At 42.7% G+C, this 24,994-nt stretch overlaps 1 protein-coding gene across 5 annotated transcripts in view; it reads right to left on the bottom strand.

Annotated features, from left to right (window-relative positions):
• ADGRE5 (adhesion G protein-coupled receptor E5) overlaps nt 1-24,994 on the bottom strand; it is a 176,156-nt gene that overhangs the window by 125,830 nt on the left and 25,332 nt on the right. For 2 of the 5 annotated variants that reach the window (XM_040346330.1, XM_040346334.1), the window contains exons 2-6: nt 17,603-17,617; nt 15,213-15,236; nt 10,962-10,979; nt 7,885-7,908; nt 2,617-2,637 (exon numbers count right to left, since the gene is read on the bottom strand). The exons of 1 other annotated variant lie outside the window; for it this stretch is intronic. In XM_040346330.1, the coding sequence (XP_040202264.1) occupies nt 2,617-2,637; nt 7,885-7,908; nt 10,962-10,979; nt 15,213-15,236; nt 17,603-17,617 (102 nt within the window). The remainder of the gene's footprint in view (nt 1-2,616; nt 2,638-7,884; nt 7,909-10,961; nt 10,980-15,212; nt 15,237-17,602; nt 17,618-24,994) is intronic. 2 more of the 5 variants (XM_040346331.1, XM_040346332.1) reach the window with 2 other exon arrangements.

Here is a 24,994-nt window from a genome sequence, read left to right as displayed (position 1 = left end):
CTATGCAATGGGACAGGGATGGTAAAAAATAAACTGACGGGCCACATTGGAGGGGACATCGGAGAGGACATTGGAGGGGACATCGGAGAGGACATTGGAGGGGGCATTGGAGAGGACAATGGAGGGGGCATCGGAGAGGACATTGAAGAGGACATTGGAGGGAGCATCGGAGGGGACATTGGAGGGGGCATCGGAGAGGACATTGGAGGGGGCATCGGAGAGGACATTGGAGGGGGCATCGGAGAGGACATTGGAGGGGGCATCGGAGAGGACATTGGAGAGAACATTGGAGGGGACATTGTAGGGGACATCAAAGAGGACATTGAAGGGAACATTGAAGGGAACATCAAAGAGGACATTGAAGGGAACATTGAAGGGAACATCAGAGGGGACAATGGAAGGGACATTGGAGAGGAAATCGGAGGGGACATTGGAGAGGACAACTAAGGGAACATCAGAGAGGACATTGGAGAGGACATCGGAGGGGACATTGGAGAGGACAACGGAGGGGACAACTAAGGGAACATCAGAGAGGACATTGGAAAGGACATCGGAGGGGACATTGGAGAGGACATTGGGGGGAAAATCAGAGAGGACATTGAAGGGAAGATCAGAGAGGACATTGGAGAGGACATTGGAGGGGACAATGGAAGGGACATTAGAGAGGACATTGGAGGGGACAGTGGAGGGGACAACAAAGGGAACATCAGAGAGGACATTGGAGGGGACAATGGAAGGGACATTGGAGAGGACATCGGAGGGGACATTGGAGAGGACAGTGGAAGGAACATCAGAGAGGACATTGGAGGAAACATCGGAGAGGACATTGGAGGGGACAACGAAGGGAACATCAGTGGTGTTTTTAGGTTTTGTGCTGCCCTAGGCCTGACTAAACTCATGCACCCCCTAATTTAAATTTGACCCACCCCTTCCTATTTAAGACTTTAAGAATTTTTCGAGTAGGGACACTAGTTCTGAGGGCCTGGAGGGGGGGCATGGGATTCCCTTAATTTGCATAGATTTCCTCTCACTTCCTGTTTGGCTATGGGGGCAGGAAGTGAAGGGAAATCTATGCAATGGGACAGGGATGGTAAAAAATAAACTGACAGGGACCACAACTCTCCCTTACTCTATCCAAAATGGAAAAAAAAGTGTTGCCTATAGTTCTACTTTAACCTCCCTGGCGGTATGATTCTGTCTGGAATTACGTACCAAAAGCGTTACAATTATTTTGCAAGGAAATTTGGCGTTTTATACTGTAGGCCTGTAATTCTTAGGAATAACTAATTTAAATCTGACCAAACAAGAGTCTAGTAGGCATCCCGGGTATGATTTTTTTTTAAAAACAAAATGATAAATTATAATATAATAAATAATTATAAATAATTATAACAAATAATAATATAATTATAATAAAAATTATTCAATAATGTAATCAACTCAAAATCACTGAAATTTGCTCAGTTGCAGAATTGTCGCTGTCATTACTTTTATTTTTTTATGACGAATTTCCCCACAAATCGCTATCGCACAATTCTGCAAGTGATTATAATTTATTATCGCTGTTTTCTAACTGCTCTAAAACCATTTTTGACATAAAGGGACACTTTTGGTTGCTATGGACAATACGGAATTACGCTACGCGCGTCGCCGTTCGAAAAAATGACGTCACTGCGAGCAAAGCACGGCGGGAATTCCGAAACGGAGCATGCGCAGTAGGTCCAGCGCGGGAGCGCGCCTAATTTAAATGGCACACGCCCATTTAAATTACGCGGGTTTACGCCGGACGCCGCCGGCGTAGTTTTCATCACAAGTGCTTTGTGAATCAGGCACTTGCGATGAAAACTTGCGGCGGTGTAACGTATCTACGATACGTTACGCCGCCGCTAGTCTACGTGAATCTGGCCCCTAGATCTTCACTTTTGTTTTAAAGTGTTAATAAGCCCACAACAGTAAAATCAGTCTGTATATGCAGTAAAGCATGCTTGTTATACTCACTGTGGAACCTAAAGGGTTAATCCTTTGCATTGTGTATAAAGGCTGTTTGATCCTGTCTTTCTGATCCTCCTCTTCTTCCACTGTCTCAAAAAATAATTACCTGATATTTACAGGCTGCACATGCTCAGTTTGGTGTGTATTGCTAGAGAGTTTTTTTGTCTTGGTAGAGTGCACAGGGCCAATCAGCACTGTCCAGACAGAGGATCAGAGAAGCATGAAAACCCACCTACAAGGTTTACTAGGGACTGATAGAAGTCACAAGATTGCTATATACTGCTGATGAGAAAAGGTATTTAGCAGTTTATATTTACTAAAATAATTGCATGTTCTGTGTACTGTGAGAGACCTTAGATATAGTGAATGCCGGGTCCTGGGTTTAGTAACACTTTAAGCCCTGCCAAATGCCACCCAGTCTTATCAGTGTGCCCTATTGACTAATAAGGACACCACACTTGACAAGGTGAGGACAGTGGGTGGAGCTTAGCACCAAAGTCAGGGAAGGGCAGGTAATGTCTATGGGTATGTTGGGCATCACTGTTGAGCCTGCATGCCTGTTACTTTGTTCAAATATAGGAAAACTTTGTTCAAATTTAAAAATACAGATTAGAAAGTACTTACTGTTTTTGCCTGTAATGTTCTCTGTTCAAGAGAGAAGAAGTTAAGATTACTATATCACATAAAAAAAAAACTCCTAGCATAGTCAGCACTCCACAAAAGCTTAATACTCACAGGTAGGGTTGCCACCCATCCGAGATTCACCCGGACAGTTCGAGTTTTGAATTGTGTGTCCAGGTTTCAGGCCACCTGAGACCCGGACACAATATTCAGAATGGACTGTGGCTCCCCAAGTAACCAAGTATCACAACCACTGAGTGCATACTTATCTTATTCCTGCTCCCAGCAGGCTCCCTCCATACAGACAATCAGCCCTCTGCATCATCCTCTCTAAGGCACTCCCGGCCGCGGTTGCAGTATTGCCTCTCCTATGTACAATGTAGGAGTACTAGCCCTGCCTTGTATGTGAGGATGCCAAGGGCCTGCTTATAGCCTGGAGAAAACACTGGAGCTGGTTGCAGTCACTTGGAAGTCACTTGGAAGTTTGAAAACCACTGGGCAGTATTTTTTATCTTTCTAGATCAACTGCAAATCAGCTATCAGACTAAAGTTGTGGTCATACACTGTATGAATTTTAGCCTGCTGGTTCAGCTGAAATGTGAGCATGCAGTGTATGACCCGGCCATCACCATCTCATTTGACAAAAGTTGGTTATTGCATCGACCTTAGGAGCCTGAGGAAAAGTTGTCAGCTGAACAGTGACTACATTCAATCAGATGCAGGCACTGTTCAGGTATTCTGACAGCTGGTGGCTCTGGCTATCAGAATACAATAGCCCAGCAGCTGGGATTCCTCCATCCATGTTGTTAGTGTGGATGAAAAAATCTGTTGGATTTCTTTCATTCAGTTTGCAGCCTGGCTAAAGGAAATCTATAGGTATATGGACAGCTTAGAGGGGTTTGTAACATAAGGGAGATCAGGGTGTGTGTTTTCTCCATGGCAAGAAAGATGTAAGTGAAACCTTGGATTGTGAGCATAATTTGTTCCAGAAACACGCTTGTAATCCAAAGCACTTGTATATCAAAGCAAATTTCCCCATAAGAAAAAATGGAAACTCAAATGATTCGTTCCACAACCATTTATTCATAAATCCTTCCGTTTATTGTCCCTATAAAAAGATTATATGAGGTTGTGTAACCATAGTGTCCATTTACAAATGGAAGCCTCCACAAGGGGATTAGAAGCAAAATCCAGCAGGAGCTACAGAGTGTAAAAGAGAAAAGAGGTGCCTCTAAGTGTAGCAACATGGTTACATTTAATGAAGGTCCAACATTTAGCAACTCACATGGTTGATGATTAAAAGAGGCACATCTAAGTATGCAGGCATCCGGGGTAAAGCTGTCCACATAGACCGCCCTCCGTACTGTCGACTCTCACCGCTGTCCATCTGCAATCGTGACCGGGAAGACTACCCTGCAGTAGAGCGATCTGAAAGCAAAACTTGAAGAGCTTGTGGAGCGCAGCGTGGAAGGGATGACGTTGATGGTGGGAGGATGTGAGTTGCTAAATGTTGTATCTCCATTAAATGTAACCATATTGCCACATTTAGAGGCGCCTCTCTTCTCTTTTATACTCAGTTGTGACATAATGCTACTTATATATCAAGACATCGATTGTATATCAAGTCAAAATTAATGAAAATGTTTTGCTTGTCTTGCAAAATGCTCTCAAACCAAGTTACTCTCAATCCAAGGTTTTGCTGTACGTTGAAAAAAAATAAAGTATTAAAGCTGGAGTTCACCTGATTTTTTTTTTTAACATTAGATTGATGCTCATTTTGTCTAGGGGAATCGGCTAGTCTTTTTTAAAAACAAAGCAGTACTTACCGTTTTTTAGAGCGATCTTCTCTGCCGCTTCTGGGTATGGTCTTCGGGACTGGGCGTTCCTATTTGATTGACAGGCTTCCAACGGTCGCATACATCGCATCACGAGTAGACGAAAGAAGCCGAACGTCGGTGCCGCTCTATACGGCGCCTGCGCACCGACGTTCGGCTACTTTCGGAAAATCGTGACGCGATGTATGCAACCGTTGTAAGCCTGTCAATTTAATAGGAACGCCCAGTCCCGCAGCCCATACCCGGAAGCGGCAGAGAAGATGAATCTCTAAAACGGTAAGTACGGCTTCGATTGTAAAAAAAACACCCGATTCCCCTAGACAAAACGAGCCTCAATCTAATGTTAAAAAAAACCTCCGCTTTAAGTAACACTGTCTGGAATCCTAATAATTAATTTTAAGTGTGGATTTCAATTAAAGGGTTACTTTTGAGATTGTCCTCATACTAATGTTGTCATTTGCATTGCTGGGACATTTTTATGTGTTTACAGTCTACTCCTTCTGGGTAAGAACGCCTAGGACCGAAGCAGAATCGGGTGACAGTTCTCCCTCGTTTTCTAGTCCTTGGTCCTATGTGTACTGATGCAGAGTTGGCAAACTAGCTAGCCAGCCAGGCAATTTGCCAATGGCAGCCATGTCTATTGGGGGAGCCAAAGAATGTTTTTTAAAAATCCTCCCCTAGACCAATTCCTATTTATTATTCTGTAGTCAGACAGTTTGCAAAGAGACAATTCTTCAGAAAAAATAAAAATAAATTATAAGGTAAACCATTAACACGGGGAGAACATTTTCAGAAACAAAAATCTTATCAAGCTGCAATACATTTTTTAAGATTATTACAATTTGGCTTCCCCTAGTGCATGGGTGCTCAACCTGTGGCTCTCCAGCTGTTGCAAAACTACAATTCCCATAATGCCTCAGCCTTTGGGAGACATGCTTGTACCTGTCAGCGGCTTGCAATGCCTCATGGGAATTGCAGCTGGAGAGCCACAGGTTGAGCACCCATGCCCTAGTGCCTACTCTACAAATCTCTAAAAGTCATTTTATAATAAAAACGTGTAAGCAGTATGTGAAAGGCAAAAGTCACATTTGAAAAATGCTTTAAATTATAACTAAAGTGGCGTTCTGATTTTTAATAGTAATAACTCCATTCTGAGTGTTTGCAACCCTAGTGACCTCTCTGCCAGGAGGGAAGAATGGAGGGAGGACTGAGGAGCAGGAACATTACCTAGACAGGACGGCATTTGACAGTCAGGCAGGGGAAACATGACTGTTCTGATGTCAGTGAACTAAGTAACCCTTCTCTGTTTCGTTAGGAGCTTCCTTGATTGTACAGATCTTCCCCGCCTATCAAGCCTCTCTATTGCACCTCAGTCCTCCCTCTGTCCCTGTATTACAACCCCCAGTCCTCCCTCTATCTGTCTACTATAGCTCAATCTCCCTCCATTGCTCCTGTGTACCCCAATCCCTCCTTTCTACTTACCCCCTCATACCTAACCTGTCCATGTAGCTACTCATACCTGACCAATCCACCTACCAGACCCCAGCACTCTAGTTATGCAATGGACACAGAGAAGAGTAGGCTCGGGCTTTAGTCAACCATACTCCTTTAAACCCTTCCCACTGTTAGCACAATTGGACCACACCTACCATCTGGCGTGGCACTGGCATGCTACGATCTCCTCTACCCCAGCCCATGAAACATGGGTGTGTCCCTGGAAAATCATTCTGTTCACTTTTGTCAAAGAGCAGACACCATGATGCACATCTCATCTCTTCACTGCCAATGAAGTTGCATTAAAATCTTAACTATTCTGGCAAAAGCCTGTTTTGGCCCTACAGTGCATTATTTACTCCAGATCACTGCACTCTGCACCCTACCCCTGCTTTCTGTGCATTACACACATATGACCCCAGTACTCTGTGAATTAGGCACACTAGACTCCAGCACGCTAGAGCAGAGTAGAAAGTTTTATTTAACAAAACCCCTTTAAGCCCATCCCACTCTTTGGCAAAATTTGATCAAACCCTTCTGGTACTGCACACTATGCTTGCCACAATTACTCCCGACTCATGACCTTTGGGGTGTCCCTGGATTTTATTTTGAACATGTGGTCACCTTACTCTAACAACAAACTCCATAAATTGTCTGCATTTACCTTCATTGGCATGAAAACCATTTTCTGTGCACCTCTTAAAAACTGATTTCACTTTGCTACAAGGGATATAGTTCTTGACTTCTGGCCAAATGCCATATATCATCTAGGGTGAGGACAGCTGGTTAAGCTTTGCACTAAGCCAGGGTGCCAAGCCAGGGACCTAGCGGGTCAGCAGGTGTGACCTTTGAGTATCTGTAAGTGCCAAGCCAGGAAACCAGCAGGGAAGCGGGGGTGACGCTTGAGGAAGATACTGAGTGCTAAATTGGAAGAGTTCAATGGATCCAGTGGCCATTGGATTCGAAGTCTAGACTGGGAGTTCATTGAGTGAAGATCCACAGTGAGTGATTGTGGAGTAAACAGAACTGTTTGTGTTGCCAATAGTTAAATATACTACCGTTAGTAACTACTACAAGAATGTTGCCATAGGAGACAACGGTCCTACCTATACAGAAGTGGTGTCCGGCTGGAGGCCCTCACATGTATAGCTATCTTCCTATAGAAGTCTCAGAGTCTGCTAATTATCATTGCATCTACTTAAAGCGGTCCTCCACCCTAAAGTGGAGTCCCGCTGATCGGAACCCTCCCCCCCTCCGGTGTCACATTTGACACCTTTCAGGGGGGAGGGGGGTGCAGACACCTGTCTAAAGACAGGTATTTGCACCCACTTCCGGCCACACGCTACGGGCGAAAGACGGGCATTCCGTCACATCCCGTCTGTCGCCCGTTGTGTGCTGGGAACACTCGGCTCCCAGCACACAGCGTGTGAGCCAATCGGCGGGCGCAGCGCGACTCGCGCATGCGCCGTAGGGAACCGGGCAGTGAAGCCGCAGCGCTTCACTTCCTGGTTCCCTCACCGTGGATGGAGGGGGGAGCAGCAGGGTGACGAGCGATCGGCTCATCCTCTGCTGCGATCACCGCTGGACTCCAGGACAGGTAAGTGTCCTTATATTAAAAGTCAGCAGCTGCAGTATTTGTAGCTGCTAGCTTTTAATATATTGTTTTAGTGGCACATCCGCTTTAAGGGTGTCCTGGCCCTAACCCTCTCTCCCACAGTTCTGTTCAAGAGACAATAAATCTCTTTGCATTCAAAAAGTGTCTGGCGCCCACCATTTCATCTTGCATTACACCCACCATGCCTTGTAACCCACTCTACACAGAAGGATGTCAGCTGTCCCTAACTCTGGAGGTTACCATTAGGCCTCATGGCACTTTGCGACTTTCCAATCGAGGAAAAAAAAATTTAAGTGTAGTAAATCATTTAGATTACAAAGTACTTACGGTCTGGTTTTATAGTAGCTGTTTCTAGATAGAAGAAAGTAATGTTAATAAATCACGCTACATTCTATACTTGTTCTTCATCAATGACTTAAATCTCACTAACACCAGAAAGCATGACATCCAGGCAGCTTTTCAGGGAAAGAGCAGAAATTTCCCTTATGACAGGTTTACTTTAAAACAGAACTCCAGACAATTATTTAAAATCAGGTAATCTAATTATTAATTAATTAAAAAAATCAAGGTAATGTGAAAGGAACAACTGGGATGCAAGTGGAAAGTGTTTCTAAATGTTCAAAATGTCACTTGTATTTGTATTGAAATGCCAGGAGTAACCAGTTGGAATACAAAATTAGATTTGGGTCCCTTGAATTGGCAAAAAATAAGGTTTTGTTCTTTACTAAGGCCAAGGCTTGGATTTGGCTGGCAGGGGTGCTCTAGTGATGCAGTCATCAGCAGATGGAACCACGTCGTACAATAAGGCTTGAGAAAGGGGCTTGACTGCTTTGAAACGCGTTGCTGGCTCGACCCCCTTTCGCCGATGTTAATATCTAAACTGCAACTAGCTCTCTGCACAGGCTCTGGATCTCACGAGGCTATTGCTTTCTTCATTGTTTTATCTACATCTACATTTACAGTTTTAAAACACAAGTTTTCAAAAACGCTGATCTTGACGTTTTGAATACTTTAAAGTGCAGTCTTATAGACCCCAGATCTCTCCATAAAGAGTACCTCTCACATGTCTATTACTGTCACAAAGGATGTTTACATTCCTTGTGACAGCAATAACAGTGATCAAAAACTTTTTTTTTAATGTACAAAATATTGGCAAAAAATATCGGCTATCAGCAGGAGAGGTGGCCGAAATATCGGTATCATATCGAAAAAAGATATTGGTCGATCCCTAGCTGAGATTTTAAATTCTCATTAAAGTTTCTGATACCACTAACACCCTCTTGCACCCTGTATCTGCTCTTATCTTCTGTATCAGCTGGATTCTTCGCAAGATTTTAATCAATGAGCTGCAGTTGGTGATTCATAGGATATTTGATGATTTTTAAACCACCTTCATATATTGGATGTTTTCCCTGTTCTTTATCAAGGTTCAATATATGGACTAATTATAAAGTATAGTGGGCCAGATTCAGGTACATTTACGTTGCTCCCCCGCGGCGTAACGTATCTGATTTACGTTACACCGCCGCAGGTTTACAGCGTAAGTGCCTGATTCACAATGCTCTTACCTGTAAATGGGGTGGGCACCATTTAAATTAGGCGCGTTCCCACGCCGAAAGTTCTGCGCATGCTCCGTGTTAAAATTTCCCGACGTGCTTTGCGCGTAATTACGGCGCCCCAACGTTTTTTTGAACTGCGACGTGCGTTACGGCGTTTCGTATTCCCGGATGTCTTACGCAAAAAAAAAAAAAAATTGAAATTTGACACGGGAACGACGGCCATACTTTAACATGGCCGTTCTAAAGATAAGCCATGTTAAAGCAGGTGTAACTTTGCGACGGAAAAAACTGACTAGCGACGACGTACGAGATTGCGTCGAACGCGCGGATCTTCGTGGATCGCCGTAACTAGTCATTTGCATATTCTACGCCGACCGCAATGGAATCGCCACCTAGCGGCCGGCCTAGAGTTGCATCATAAGATCCAATGGTGTAAGTCAATTACACCTGTCGGATCTTAGGGCTATCTATGCGTAACTGATTCTATGAATCAGCCGCATAGTTAGGACGGGCGGATCACAGAGATACGACGGCTTATCAGGAGATACGCTGTCGTATCTCTTCTGTGAATCTGGCCCAGTGTTCTTTGTTATAAAAAAAAAAAAAAAAAAAATGTGCGTGTGTTCAAAAAGTGAAAAAGCTACAACCACACTATGAGATGTTTATCATAAATCAAGCATATAAAAATTGTGTTGCTCTAATTAAAAACCAATCATCAAAATTCTTGTGTTAAACCAAAACCATAAATACCATTAGATAGCTACCGTAGTTATTACATATGAGTACAAGAGAATATAAATATATAAAATTAAACATCCAATTTATGAAGTATTAAGTGCACGTGAAAAGAGAAGTCCACAATGTGAACTCAAATTCCAGATAAATAGTGTGTTCCCCCACCAGCACTGCTTCCAGTGATCCGTGTAACTAAACCGCCACTTCCAAAGGTAGGGATTCAGGCGTACCAGCATTACATGACTCTCTAACTAAAGAGAAGTCATGGCGAGAGTGTGAAATGGAAATTCACCCAGCCCCCGCCATTACTGTTGGCTCGCATCCAAACGTCCTCTTCCGATTGACATCCACCCGACTCTCAGAAAAGAACGACAAAGCAAACACTCCACATAGTGTGAAATCCTTATTAAAGCTTTTATTATAATACAAATGCCCGTACACATATGATGGAGCTATTACGCAAAAAAGGAACTCATTTGTCCGCCAAACAGAGCCATTGCATCGCCATTTCCGGTGATACAATGACATCACCACGTAGCTCCACCCGTTTTGTCAAATATGACTTCTTCCGTGCCATAATATTTATGGTTTTGGTTTAAAATATGCATTTTGAGATTTTTTTTTTTTTTTGTGTCCTTTGATCCTCCCCTTCTTCCACTGTCTAACCTGATTTTTACAGAACCAGGCTCCACATACTCAGTTTGGCGTGCATTGCTAGAGAGTTTTTTTCTTGGGAGGGTGCATGTGATCAGCACAGGGCCAATCAACACTGTCCAGACAGAGGATCAGAGGAGCATGAAAACCCACCTACAAGGCTTACTAGGAACTGATAGAAGTCACAAGCCTGCTATATACTGCTGATGAGAAAAGGTATTTAGCAGTTTATATTTAACACTTTAAGCCCTGCCAAATGCCATCCAGTATTATCAATGTGTCCTATTGACTAATAAGGACACCACACTTGGCAAGGTGAGGACAGTGGATGGAGCTTAGCACCAAAGTCAGGGAAGTGCAGGTAATGTCTATGGGTATTTTGGGCATCACTGTTGAGCCTGCATGCCTGTTTCTTTGTTCAAATGTAGGAAATCAGTTAGATTAGAAAGTACTTACCGTGTTTGTTAAAGGTAACTGTTTAAGAGAGAAGAATTAAGATTACTATATCACATAAAAAAAAACCCTAGCATAGCCAGCACTTCACAAACGCATAATACTCACAGGTAGGGTTGCCACCCATCCGGGATTCACCCGGACAGTTCTGGTTTTGAATTGTGTGTCCAGGTTTCAGGCCACCTGAGACCCGGACACAATATTCAGAATGGACGGTGACTCCCCAAGTTACCAAGTATCACAAACATAGGTATGCACACTGGCTCAACCCCCATACACGGACAGGAGAGGAGAAAGTGCTTGGTCTGCTACTCCTCCTCCCACCCCTACCCCTCTGTCTGCCCACCCACACTCTAATCCCCAGCGTTCTATGCCTCAGGAAAAGCTATGTGTGGGCTGGAAGTTTGAAGCTTAGCAACCGGCAGAAACATCATGGATAAAAGGCTTCAATGCCCGAACCTTCATCCTCGGGTGTGCAAGCTCACCATCCAATGTCTGTGACTGAAGTCTCCACCCTCCCTCCCTTCTCTGTCCTGCCTCCAAGTGAGTGAGTACACTAAGGTAAGATGTAAGGGGTGGTCTTTGAACTCTGATGTAAGGGGGGCTTTGGGAACCCAAATTTAAGGGGGAATTCTGGGAACTCTGATGTGAGTGGAAGGTTTGGTGAGCAGAAACCCCCTTACAGGGCTGCTACTCACAGGGCTGCTATCACAATCTCTCTGCAGGCCAGTGTAACCACTGTTCCAGAAACATGCTTGTAATCCAAAGCACTTGTATATCAAAGTGAATTTCCCCATAAGAAATAATGGAAACCCAGATGATTCTTTCCACAACCATTTATTCATAGGTCTTTCAGTTTATAGTCTATATAAAAAGATTATAGCAAAGGTTGTGTAACCATAAAATGTCCATCCACAAATGGCAGCCTCCAAAAGGGGATTAGAAGCAAAATCCAACAGGAGCTACAGAGTATAAAAGAGAAGAGAGGCGCCTCTAAGTGTAATAATATGGTTACATTTAACCACTTAAGGACCCATTCACACCAATATACATCGGCAGAATGGCACGGCTGGGCACATCCACGTACATGTACGTGGCTCTTTAAGCCCAGCCGCGGGGTCGCGCGCCGCCGGCACGCTCCCGCGACCCGGTCCGAAGCTCCGTGACCGCGACCGCGGGACTCGCGGACCCCGATCGCCGCTGGAGTCCCGCGATCGGTCCCCGGAGCTAAAGAACGGGGAGAGCTGTATGTAAACACAGTTTCCCAGTTCTTCACTGTAGCGTTGTGATTGATCGATCGTGTGATCCCTTTTATAGAGAAACACAATCGATGACGTCACACCTACAGCCACACCCCCCTACAATTAGAAACACATATTTTTGGGGGATATTTATTATAGCAAAAAGTAAAAAATATTTAATTTTTTCAAAATTGTCGCTCTATTTTTGTTTATAGCGCAAAAAATAAAAACCGCAGAGGTTATCAAATACCACCAAAAGAAAGCTCTATTTGTGGGAAAAAAAGGACGCTAATTTTGTTTGGGAGCCACGTCGCACGACCGCGCAATTTTCAGTTGAAGCGATGCAGTGCCGAATCGCAAAAACTGTCCGGGTCCTTTAGCTGCCTAAAGGTCCGGGTCTTAAGTGGTTAATGAAGGTCCAACATTTAGAAACTCACATGGTTGATGATTAAAAGGCACATCTAAGTATGACGGAATCCGTGGTAAAGCTGTCCACATAGACCGTCCTCCGTACCGCTGGCTCTCACCGATGTCCAGGGCTTTTTTTCTCAAACAATAGGTGCTGGAACTCAACCACGACCCCCCCAAAAAACCTTCCACCCACACACACCCTCCAAATCACATCAAATAGTGGGTGTGGTCAGTCAAATTTTACAAACTGTAGGAGGGTCTTAAAGGGGCATTAAATACCAGGATTGCATTATGTACAGAGTGCAGAGTTCAGGGGGGTTACACACAGAGCTGTCACTTGTAAACACATAAACTGGACTTCTGTGTTTACAAGTGATTGTGCAGAGCAGGCCCACCCCTACAAAGGTCTGAGTCAGAGGTGGTGGAACTGAGTTCCACCAAGTTCCCCCTGAAAAAAAGCCCTGCCGATGTCCATCTGCAATCGTGACCGGGAAGACTACCCTGCACTAGAGCGATCTGAAAGCGAGGCTTTAAGAGCTTGTGGAGTGCAGCGTGGAAGGGAGGACATTGATGGCGGTGCAGAGGATGATGAATTGGGAGAATTTGAATTGCTAAATGTTGCACCTCCATTAAATGTAACCATATTGCCACACTTAGAGGCGCCTCTCTTCTCTTTTATACTCAGTTGTGACATGATGCTACTTGTATTTCTAGTCATAATTTATGAAAATATATTTCTTGTCTTGCAAAACGCTCTCAAACAAAGTTACTCTCAATCCAAGGTTTTACTGTACGTTGAAAAAAAAAAGTATTAAAGCGGGAGTTCACCCAATTATATATTTTTTTATCTTGAGGAGCAGGAACATTACCTAGACAGGACGGCATTTGACAGTCAGGCAGGGGAAACATGACTGTTCTGATGTCAGTGAACTAAGTAACCCTTCTCTGTTTCATTAGGAGCTTCCTTGATTGTACAGATCTTCCCCGCCTATCAAGCCTCTCTATTGCACCTCAGTCCTCCCTCTGTCCCTGTATTACAACCCCCAGTCCTCCCTCTATCTTTCTACTATAGCTCAATCTCTCTCCATTGCTCCTTTGTACCCCAATCCCTCCTTTCTACTTACCCCCTCATACCTAACCTGTCCATGTACCTACTCATACCTGACCAATCCACCTACCAGACCCCAGCACTCCAGTTATGCAATGGACACAGAGAAGAGTAGGCTCGGGCTTTAGTCAACCATACTCCTTTAAACCCTTCCCACTGTTAGCACAATTGGACCACACCTACCATCTGGCGTGGCACTGGCATGCTACGATCTCCTCTACCCCAGCCCATGAAACATGGGTGTGTCCCTGGAAAATCATTCTGTTCACTTTTGTCAAAGAGCAGACACCATGATGCACATCTCATCTCTTCACTGCCAATGAAGTTGCATTAACATTTTAACTATTCTGGCAAAAGCCTGTTTTGGCCCTACAGTGCATTATTTACTCCAGATCACTGCACTCTGCACCCTACCCCTGCTTTCTGTGCATTACACACATATGACCCCAGTACTCTGTGAATTAGGCACACTAGACTCCAGCACGCTAGAGCAGAGTAGAAAGTTTTATTTAACAAAACCCATTTAAGCCCATCCCACTCTTTGGCAAAATGTGATCAAACCCTTCTGGTACCGCACACTATGCTTGCCACAATTACTCCCGACTCATGGCCTTTGGGGTGTCCCTGGATTTTATTTTGAACATGTGGTCACCTTACTCTAACAACAAACTCCATAAATTGACTGCATTTACCTTCATTGGCATGAAAACCATTTTCTGTGCACCTCTTAAAAACTGATTTCACTTTGCTACAAGGGATATAGTTCTTGACTTCTGTTTTAAGCCCTGCCAAATGCCATATATCATCTAGGGTGAGGACAGCTGGTTGAGCTTTGCACTAAGCCAGGGTGCCAAGCCAGAGACCTAGCGGGTCAGCAGGTCTGACCCTTAAGTATCTGTAAGTGCCAAGCCAGGGACCCAGCAGGGAAGCGGGGGTGACGCTTGAGGAAGATACTGAGTGCTAAAGTGGAAGAGTTCAAGGGATCCAGTGGCTATTGGATCCGAAGTCTAGACTGGGAGTTCGTTGTGTGAAGATCCACAGTGAGTGATTGTGGAGTAAACAGGTTTGTGTTGCCAATAGTTGAATATACTACTGTTAGTAACTACTATAAGAATGTTGCCATAGGAGACAACGGTCCTACCTATACAGAATTGGTGTCCGGCTGGAAGCCCTCACATATATAGCTGTCTTCCTTTAGAAGTCTCAAAGTCTGCTAATTATCATTGCATCTACTTAAGGGTGTCCTGGCCCTAACCCTCTCTCCCACAGTTCTGTTCAAGAGACAATAAATCTCTTTGCATTCAAAAAGTGTCTGGCGCCCACCATTTCATCTTGCATTACACCCACCATGCCTTGTAACCCACTCTACACAGAAGGATGTCAGCTGTCCCTAACTCTGGAGGTTACCATTAGGCCTCATGGGACTTTGCTACATTCACATGTAGGAAAATTTTGTTCAAGTGTAGTAAATCATTTAGATTACAAAGTACTTACGGTTTGGTTTTATAGTAGCTGTTTCTAGATAGAGAAGTAAGTAGAGAAGAAAGTAATGTTACTAAATCACGCTACATTCTATACTTGTTCTACATCAATGACTTAAATCTCACTAACACCGGAAAGCATGACATCCAGGCAGCTTTTCAGGGGAAGAGCAGAAATTTCACTTATGACAGGTTTACTTTAAAACAGAACTCGAGACAATTATTTAAAATCAGGTAATCTAATTATGAATCCATTTAAAAAATCAAGGTGCTGTGAGAGGAAAAACTGGCATGCAAGTGGAAAGTGTTTGTAAATGTTCAAAATTTCACTTGTATTTGTATTGAAATGCCAGGAATAACCAGTTGGAATTAAAAATTAGATTTGGGTCCCTTGAATTGGCAAAGATTAAGGTTTTGTTCTTTTCTAAGGCCAGGACTTGGATTTGGCTGGCAGGGGTGCTCTAGTGATGCAGTCATCAGCAGATGGAACTACGTCGTACAATAAAGCTTGAGAAAGGGGCTTGACTGCTTTGAAATGCGTTGCTGGCTCGACCCCCTTTCCTTCTTGTATGCCTCCAGGCTTATCCTCTTCTGACTGCATTTGTTCTGTTCTCCTGTCACTCATTGAGCTTCAGTGTGCCAGTGCGGGCTTTACACATGATAGTTCGCCAATGTTAATATCTAAACTGCAACTAGCTCTCTGCACAGGCTCTGGATCTCCTGAGGATATTGCTCTCTTTATTGTTTTATCTACATCTACATTTACATTTACATGTGAATGGGCTGAGATTAGGGATCGACCGATTATCAGCGGACGATATTCACTTTTTAGTGTAAAAAAACTGACCAATATTGCTTCAAGGGATTTACCGGGGTTCTTTAGAGCGGATGGTCAGCTTTATTGTATTTACAACTGATGCGGCTCAGCAGCTACTCGGCTGTTATTACAAGCAGCGGAAGGGAATGTTCCCCCCTCCCACCGCCTTCCGCCACTCGCCCAGGCTCTCCCATCCCACTAGGAGACCCGAGCAATGTCCGCCGGCTCCCCGAAGACCTGAACAAAGCCGGTGCTTCGTTCGGGTCCCGGATCTAGTAATCCGAAAGCAATGTCATGACATCACTTCCCGGATTACTGGCATCTTATAGGCGCCAGTTTTACACTTTGAATACTTTGAAGCGCAGTCTTATAGACCCCAGATCTTTCCATAAAAAGTACCTCTCACATGTCTATTACTGTCACAAAGGATGTTTACATTCCTTGTGACAGCAATAACAGTGATAAAAAAACTTTTTTTTTTTTTAATGTACAAAATATTGGCAAAAAATATCGGCTATCGGCAGGAGAGGTGGCCGAAATATCGGTATCATATCGAAAAAACGATATTGGTCGATCCCTAGCTGAGATTTTAAATTCTCATTAAAATCTGTGATCCCACTAATTGATTTAAAATATGCATTTTGATAATTGTTTTTTTTTGTGCGCAATACAATTTTTATACATAGTGCTCTCTGTTGATTGCCTATTGCACTAACACTGTAGTGGCAGTTGTTTCACAGATCTTACTATATTATATATTGAGAAACAAAAACCTCATCCAGTTTTGATACATGGCATTGTTTTTGTTGATCACAATTCACATTTCTACTGGGATTGCCCTCTAGTGGCTATTCTTAAAATCTCTATAGTTAATATTGTAGGAAAAACGTGGAAGAGGCATATGAAAGTTGAAAATCAATGTTTCCTTATGAGACCTGTCTTAACTAGTCCGACACAAGTCGGTCCGACTTTGAAAATGCTCCCTGTACTACTTTGGTCCGACTTTGATCCTACTTCAGCCTATTGAATATCATTGAAGTCAGATCAAAGTAGGACCCTTGTCCTTACCTTCCAACTTTTGACATCCAACATGGTGATTAGCGCAGCAGTAAAAGGAATTTATCTCACTCTGTGATTGTTTTGATTGGTCAAAGAACAAGTCAGACTATCACAAAGTCGGATCAAAGTAGTATCCTGTTCATGAAAGTCGGATGGATGTAGGACCAATGTAGGATCGATGTCGTAGAGCAAAGTAGGATGAAAGTCGTACTACTGTTGTGTAGTATAGTGTGAACCCGGCCTAAGACACAAACAGGAACAATCCTGCAGATCTAGAACATCAGAGTGAAGTCAAAGCTCCTTCTGCTTTGTGCCAAGAGAAAATGCTGTAGCTATCAGCTCAGCATAGCAGCCAAGAAACATTGGAGCATTGGTAGCCTCCATACTTTCTCAGCCAATGTTTCAATTAATAGAAACTGAACATTTTACATGTAATAAACTGCACAACATAAATGAACAGCCATATACATTGTATATACCCTTGACTGTGGAAATGTTTGTATGTGTTGTCTATAAAAGTCACTTACCAGCGGAAGATAAAGCTTTTGGAATATATAAAAAAAAAAAGAAAGATTAAATTAGTAAGGACCGAATATATAATTAGTCCAACAATTCATCAAAATCATTTTTTTATACAATTTCCACATTTCCACTAAAAGTAGTTCCATATGCAGCCCAATTATTAAAGTGGAACCCCAGTGCACTCACATGCAGTGTGATGTGTTGGAAAAAGGATTTTATCATTTTTGACGGTGTTGAAGTGAGTTTGGCAACTCATTAAAAATACATTTTGGCTGCCTTAACGCAGCGTACATTAATGCTTGGCACAATGCTTCTTACCTGACATTAGTTAATGCATCTCAGTGTGTAAAAGCTTTCAGTTTTGGGCTTTTAAAATGAAAGATTTAATTGTCCAACTTCAATTTCATATCTTATCATGTTTAAACTATTTTAAAAAAAACTTAGTAGATCTGCATACGGGTCTTTTACTTTATTGCAAAAGCATAGCACTACAAACACTGTCAAGCTCCCCTTTAACATAGCAATATTTTGGACCAAACATATATTACAGATGATAAAATAGAATGATATGCCTCATTCTAGGCCAATGAAGACCACAATTTATTTCAAAATTCCTGGCAGTGTGGGGCCTTCCTGTCCTCTACTGGAAACTTTCATATAACAGCGGCAAGGTGTCTCTCCTGCGCCAGATCACGTACTATGTACGTGATCTGGCACTTCCAGGTAGGGTGTGTGCGTGCCCGGCTTTGCTGTGATTATACATAACAGATGCCCATCAGAGCGTGCCCGCCAATAGATGACCGCCGACACCCGCCGATCGTCGGGAACACACAGGACAGGGATTTGCCTATGTAAACAGTGGGGAAGTAATGGATTTTCTTTCCCCCGCAAAGCAGGGAATAAATTACTTCCCCTAGTAAAAGCATCACACATAGTACACGGTTTAGGCACACATTTAACCCTTTATCGCCCTAGATGTTTAATCCCTTCCCAGCCAGTGTCATTAGTACAGTGACAGTTCATATTTTTAGTAGGTTAAAAACTGATCGTTAGTAGGCACAAGCATCGGTTAAAAATCCACGCATGCTCAGAATCAAGTCAAAGCATGCTTGGAAGCATTGAACTTCATTTTTTTTCAGCACGACATTGTGTTTTACGTCACCGCGTTCTGACATGATCGGTTTTTCAACCGATGGTGTGTAGGCACGACTGCCCATCAGTCAGTTTCATCGGTTAACCGATGAAAACGGTCCTTCAGACCGTTCTCATCGGATGGACCGATCGCGTGTACAGGGCTTCAGTGTCCGAATGTCCGCCACAATATTGCAGTCCCGATATAAGTCGCTGATTGCGGGAAAATAAGTAAATTAATAAAAATTTCAGTATATATGCCAGTGATGGCAAACCTTGGCACTCCAGATGTTTTGGAATTACATTTCCCATGATGCTCATGCACTCTGCAGTGTAGTTGAGCATCATGGGAAATGTAGTTCCAAAACATCTGGGGTGCCAAGGTTCGCCACCACTGATATATGCCATAGTTTGTAGACCCTATAACTTTTGCGCAAACCAATCAATATTATTGGATTTTTTTTACCAAAAATATGTAGCAGAATACATATTGGGGGTCATTTCCAAAAGGCAGATCCACTTTGCACTACAAGTGCAAGCTACAACTACAAGTGCACTTGGAAGTGCAGTCGCTGTAGATCTGAGGGGGACATGCAAGGAAAATAAAAAACAGCATTTTAGCTTGCACATGATTGGATGATAAAATCAGCAGCGCTTCCCCTCATTTCAGATCTTCCCCTCAGATTTACAGCGACTGCACTTCCAAGTTTTTTTTTTATTGCATGTGTTTTAGAGCAGAAAGTAAATGTTTTTTTTTTTTCAAAATTGTCGGTCTTGCTTTCTTCTAAGCTAGGATTAAGCACTAATTTATAGTGCGAAACGCGTCAGAGGTTTTACTCCCGTGTAGTGTGCTGTGACTTGTAGTGCGTTTTTCCTTTTTTAAATAAAGACAACCATCAAGGGTTTTTGGAGTGCGGCTGTCCATATTTTCTTTTTCCATTTGTTGCCTTGTGCATTGCCAGCACCCTTGATTTCCTGAGACCATACTGATCATCCTAACACAATCCACCTGGAGCGGTAACTTTCTTTTTTTTTTTCTTTCTTTATAGTGAAAACAATAAAACACAGATGTGATCAAATACCACAAAAATAATGCTCTATTTGTGGAAATAACTATTATTGTCAGTTAAAGCAGTGCAGTGCTGTATTGCTAAAAATGAAAAAATCAGCACCCCCCCAGATGTGAAGGTCTCCTGCTGCTGCCTAATACTCCATTCCTCATGTCTCCTGGTCATCAACTCCTCCCCAGTGGGCTGGGACCTGAGCTTATATGGGAGGCCTGCCCTGGCAATACCAAGTGGGGATTGGTCAGGGCTCCTCACATGAGCTCCCTGTCACTCCAGTCTTGTGCCTTGCCCCTCTTCCAGATCATTCTCCCTGGAAGCAGGGGAGGCGCCCAGTGGTCACGAGTGGTCACGCCCACTGCTACGCCAACCACTCCCTGCCCCAGATCAAAACAAGCAGGCCTAGCCTGAAGCATAGGCATGCCTAAATTTACCTTCACTGACAGTTTTCCTACCAAAAATCCTATTCTAGCACCTACCTACAGTAGAGGGTGCTACACATTAATGAGTGCAAACATCAAATCCTATAAAAGGTGTAAATCAAATCGCCACCAAAACATTTAATGTGAAAAAGTTCATCCGATATCAAAAATGACCCTAAAAATGTATATAAACAGTCAACCACAAGGAGTGTATACACTCACCGGCCACTTTATTAGGTACACCTGTTCAATTGGTTGGTAACACAAATTGCTAATCGGACAATCACATGGCAACAACTCAATGAATTTAGGCATCTAGATATGGTGAAGACGACTTGCTGAAGTTCAAAGCGAGAATTAGAATGGCGAAGAAAGGGGATTTAACCTCCCTGGCAGTATGATTCATTCAGATTTTAGGTGCTGAAAGCGGTACAATTATTTTGCATGGAAATTTGGCGTTTTACATTGTAGGCCTATAATTCTTAGGAATAACTCACTTAATTTTGTCCAAACAAGAGTCTAGTAGATATCCCGGGTATGATAACGTTTGAAACACAAAATCATAAATTATAATATAATAAATAACTATAAATAATTATAACAAATAATAATATAATAATAATAATACAAATTATTCAATAATGTAATCAAATCAAAAACACTGAAATTTGCTCAGTTGCAGAATTGTCGCTGTTATTAGATTTAGTGTTTGATGACGAATTTCCCCACAAATCGCTATCACTCAATTCTGCAAGTGATTCTAATTTATTATCGCTGTTTTCTAGCTGCTCTAAAACCATTTTTGACATAAAGGGACACTTTTTGGTTGCTATGGACAATCTCCAGTTTCCAAGCAGAAAGAACAGTTTTTATAATATAAAACTACATGCAGGACACTGGACAGACCACTAGGGACAAAGGGGGGTAATTATTTTATAAAGTACTGTAATCTGCAAGATGTATGTGTATTGTGTTTTAACGTTTTGTGAATTTGGCGCCGAATTCCGCCCCGTGCGTCGTAACGTCGCAGGGAACGGAACTTGGTGGCACACGGGCACTGTGAATCGAGCGAGGAGACACAGCTCGATCACACAGCGGGGAGACATCGCAGGATCCAGGGACAAGGTAAGTAACTCCCTGCCTGTATCCTGCGATGCGATACTGAGTCTGGCTCGGGGTTACCGCTATTGGTGCTGAAATTCCACCCCGAGCCAGACTCGGGAATACCGCTAGGTAGGTTAAGTGACTTGTTGGTGCCAGATGGGCTGGTCTGAGTATTTCAAAAACTGCTGATCTACTGGGATTTTCACGCACAACCATCTCTAGGCTTTACAGGAAATGGTCCAAAAAAGACAAAATATCCAGTGAGCGACAGTCGTGTGGACAAAAATGCCTTGTTGATGTCAGAGGTCAGAGGAGAATGGGCAGACTGGTTTAAGATGATAGAAAGGCAACAGTAACTCAAATAAGCACTCGTTACAACCAAGATATGCATGAGGTCACTGCACTCCAATGGCCTCCACAGTCACCAGATCTCATCCAATAGAGCACCTTTGGAATGTGGTGGAATGGGAGATTCGCATTGCAGCTGACAAATCTGCAAAGTAACTCTACCGTACACCTCGTTTGGAAGACATCCACAAAAATCAAAGATGTATAGAAAAAACTCTCATAGTGTAGTAAATAAATATTCACAAAGTGAAATGTACAAAACCAGCATGATCATAATCCACTGTAATAAAAGCATCCATTTCTCTTCTTGTGCTCTGTGACAGCTGGCTTGCGTGATTGTGTCACCTCTGTTGGCCCCACGCCTGACACGTGCCAGGAAAAATAGAGAACCTGCTCTTAATCTAAGTCCATCAGAAAAAGTCCTATGGAATTTTCACTTAGCTTAGTGAATGATGTGAAACTCTGCTGATTTTTATCATCCAACCAGGTGCAAGAAAAAATAAATGTTTTAGCATTTTTCTTGCATATTGGGTATTCTTTGCAAAGTGAATTTTCACCACATTCACTAAGCTAAGAAAATATTCCATTACAAAGTTCCCTTGCAAAGCTATTTGCCTTTAGTAAGTTGACCCCTTCAGTCAAGCTGGAACACCACCTAAAAGTGAAGGAACTTTGCCTATCAGGCCATTTGGTCATGACAGAAAGGTTAAGAAGACTGCTGTATACATCTTCATAACTCTTCATGTCTTACCCCCCATGGCAGATTCTCTTTAAAGCGGTGGTTCACCCTTAATAACAACAATCTACCATTAAATCAAGCATAGTAGCGCGAGCTACAGTATACCTTTATTTATTTTTTTGGCACCGTACTCACTGTTTAATGCCATAGTGAAGTTTCAGATTCCCCGCGGGAATGGGCGTTCCTATGGAGAGGGAAGATGATTGACGGCCGGCTATGGCGCGTCACGCTTCTCCGGAAATAGCCGGAGTAGGTCTCGGCTCTTCACGGCGCTATACGGCGCCTGCGCACAGACTAGGCGCAGGCGCCGTGAAGAGCCAAGTCCTATTTCGGCTATTTCCAGAGAAGCGTGACGCGCCATAGCCGGCCGTCAATCATCTTCCCTATGCATAGGAACGCCCATTCCCCGAGTGAAGCCTGAAACTTCACTACGGGATTAAACTGAGTACGGGGCCAAAAAATAAAATAAAGGCATACTGTAGCTCGCGCTACTATGCTTGATTTAATGCTAGATAAAAAAAAAAAAAAATTTAGGGTGAACCCCCTCTTTAATTTATTCTGACACTCAGGAGGAGCTAATTTATAAGACTTTATTTTAGGTTTAGTAGTTTTTAGCTGGCTATTGAGTTTGTTCCTACTTTTCGGGTTAAGTTTACAGAACAGATTTTGAATGTAAGTTCTAGAGAAACTATCTGTTTTATATTAAATTTCCCTGGAGGGGACCACATGTTGCTCCATGCTTTGTAGTTTTTTTCTTTTGATGATCCCATAATAAGAATAGTCAACTATTTCTGTCTCAGCCACTATTAATGTTGTTTCCATTCCTCAATTAACTTGTGTAGCTCAAGGTCTTTACCAGACCAGACTAGTGTCTGATCTGTATTTGGAATCTCTAAGCTAATGTCCCCCACCCATCTCCTACTGTTGCTGCTGTTGCTACTGATCAAATGATTATCTCTTTCAGTTAGGGTGACCACGTGTCCCGGATTGCCCGGGACAGTCCCGCATTTTGCAGGTCTGCCACGGGCACCTTCATTCCAGGACAATACAGTGTCCCGGAATGAAACTGACACAGCCATCCCCCCAAGCCAAACGAATACCCCCAAAAAAGGCTGCCACATCACCGCTTTACTCACTGACAGTACTTGTCCTGGCCGGGAATGCCTGGAGGAGCACAGTCCCCACCCCCTGCTTGTGATTGGAGAAATCATAAATCCCGCCTCTTGTGTCCAATCACTGTGCTGTGATTCGTTACAGCACAAGCTGATTTTTAGGAATGAAGGTGTCCCTGAAAGTAAGTATGGAAATGTGGTCACTCTACTTTCAGTATGTGCCAATTTTCTAATATTGACAGGCAGGCAGGAGATCAATAGGAGGAGAACCATGGAGGAAGCTTAAAGAAACCAGTAATAGTACCCCCTACAGAACTGGTAATTCTAGCAAAGAGAGCATGCTGATGGGGCCCTTGAGTCTTAGATACTAGAGATCGAAAGCACCAATATGAAACCATAACTGAAGTATTGGCTTTGGGTAAATTCCCCAGTAGAAAACCGGTTTCTCTATGGCTAGCAAAGACAAAACATCAGAATTTCTAAATCACATGGCATCTAGCTCTACTATGGTGTTGCTTCCGTGAACCCGAGACTTGTAACTACATTGACACCACTTCTATTCCAAATGCTGTGGTAGAGAAGTAGAAGGAAGCCATGATCATAGAGCGCCATGGATGATGCCGAATGTTATAGTACTCATTAATGTTTCAATCTGATTATTAAATTTTGCCAATTTTACCATTGGATCTTAAAAAATTGAAATAAATAATGTAAGTTCCTTGCTTTTTATTACAAAAAATAACCAATTAAATACATTTGAAAGTTTTCAAATATTCTAACATGTGTTGTATAACTGGAGGATTTTTCTCAGTTTTTAACAAAAAAAAATTAAATTAAATTTTAAGTGGAAATAATCAAATTGTGTGTTTCAGGTAAAAAAAATTGTTGAATTTGTATTCATTTAAAGTTATTAATTTTATTAATTTATTCCCACTACCCGTCCCATCCCTCTTAACTAGATAGGGATGGAGGCACTAGACCTTACCAGGTCGCCGCCTCATATAAAGTCCCACCATGATTTTTCTTTTGTTTTTTATTTTCACAGTATAATATTTCATGTTGAGGTGATGCTTCACTTAGAACGTTACAGTTGTCATCATTACATTTCAAAACTACTAAACCTAAAATAAATTCTTATAAATTAGCTCCTCCTGAGTGTCAGAATAAATTAAAGAGAATCTGTCATGAGGGGTAAGACATGAAGAGTTATGAAGATGTACAGTATACAGCAGTCTTCTCAACCTTTCTGTCATGACTAAATGACCTGATAGGCAAAGTTCCTTCACTTTTAGGTGGTGTTCCAGCTTGACTCAAGGGGTCAACTTACTAAAGGCAAATAGCTTTGCAAGGGAACTTTGTATTGGAATATTTTCTTAGCTTACAAAACAACAAAAGTTCTTGTCGGAAATTCCGATCGTCCCTAGGCAATTCTGACGCACAAAAATCCTGGGCATTTTTGTAATCGATTTGACACATG

Source organism: Rana temporaria, chromosome 3, assembly GCF_905171775.1.
Source record: "Rana temporaria chromosome 3, aRanTem1.1, whole genome shotgun sequence".
NCBI lineage: Eukaryota > Metazoa > Chordata > Amphibia > Anura > Ranidae > Rana > Rana temporaria.
This window is presented reverse-complemented; position numbering and strand designations above follow the sequence as displayed.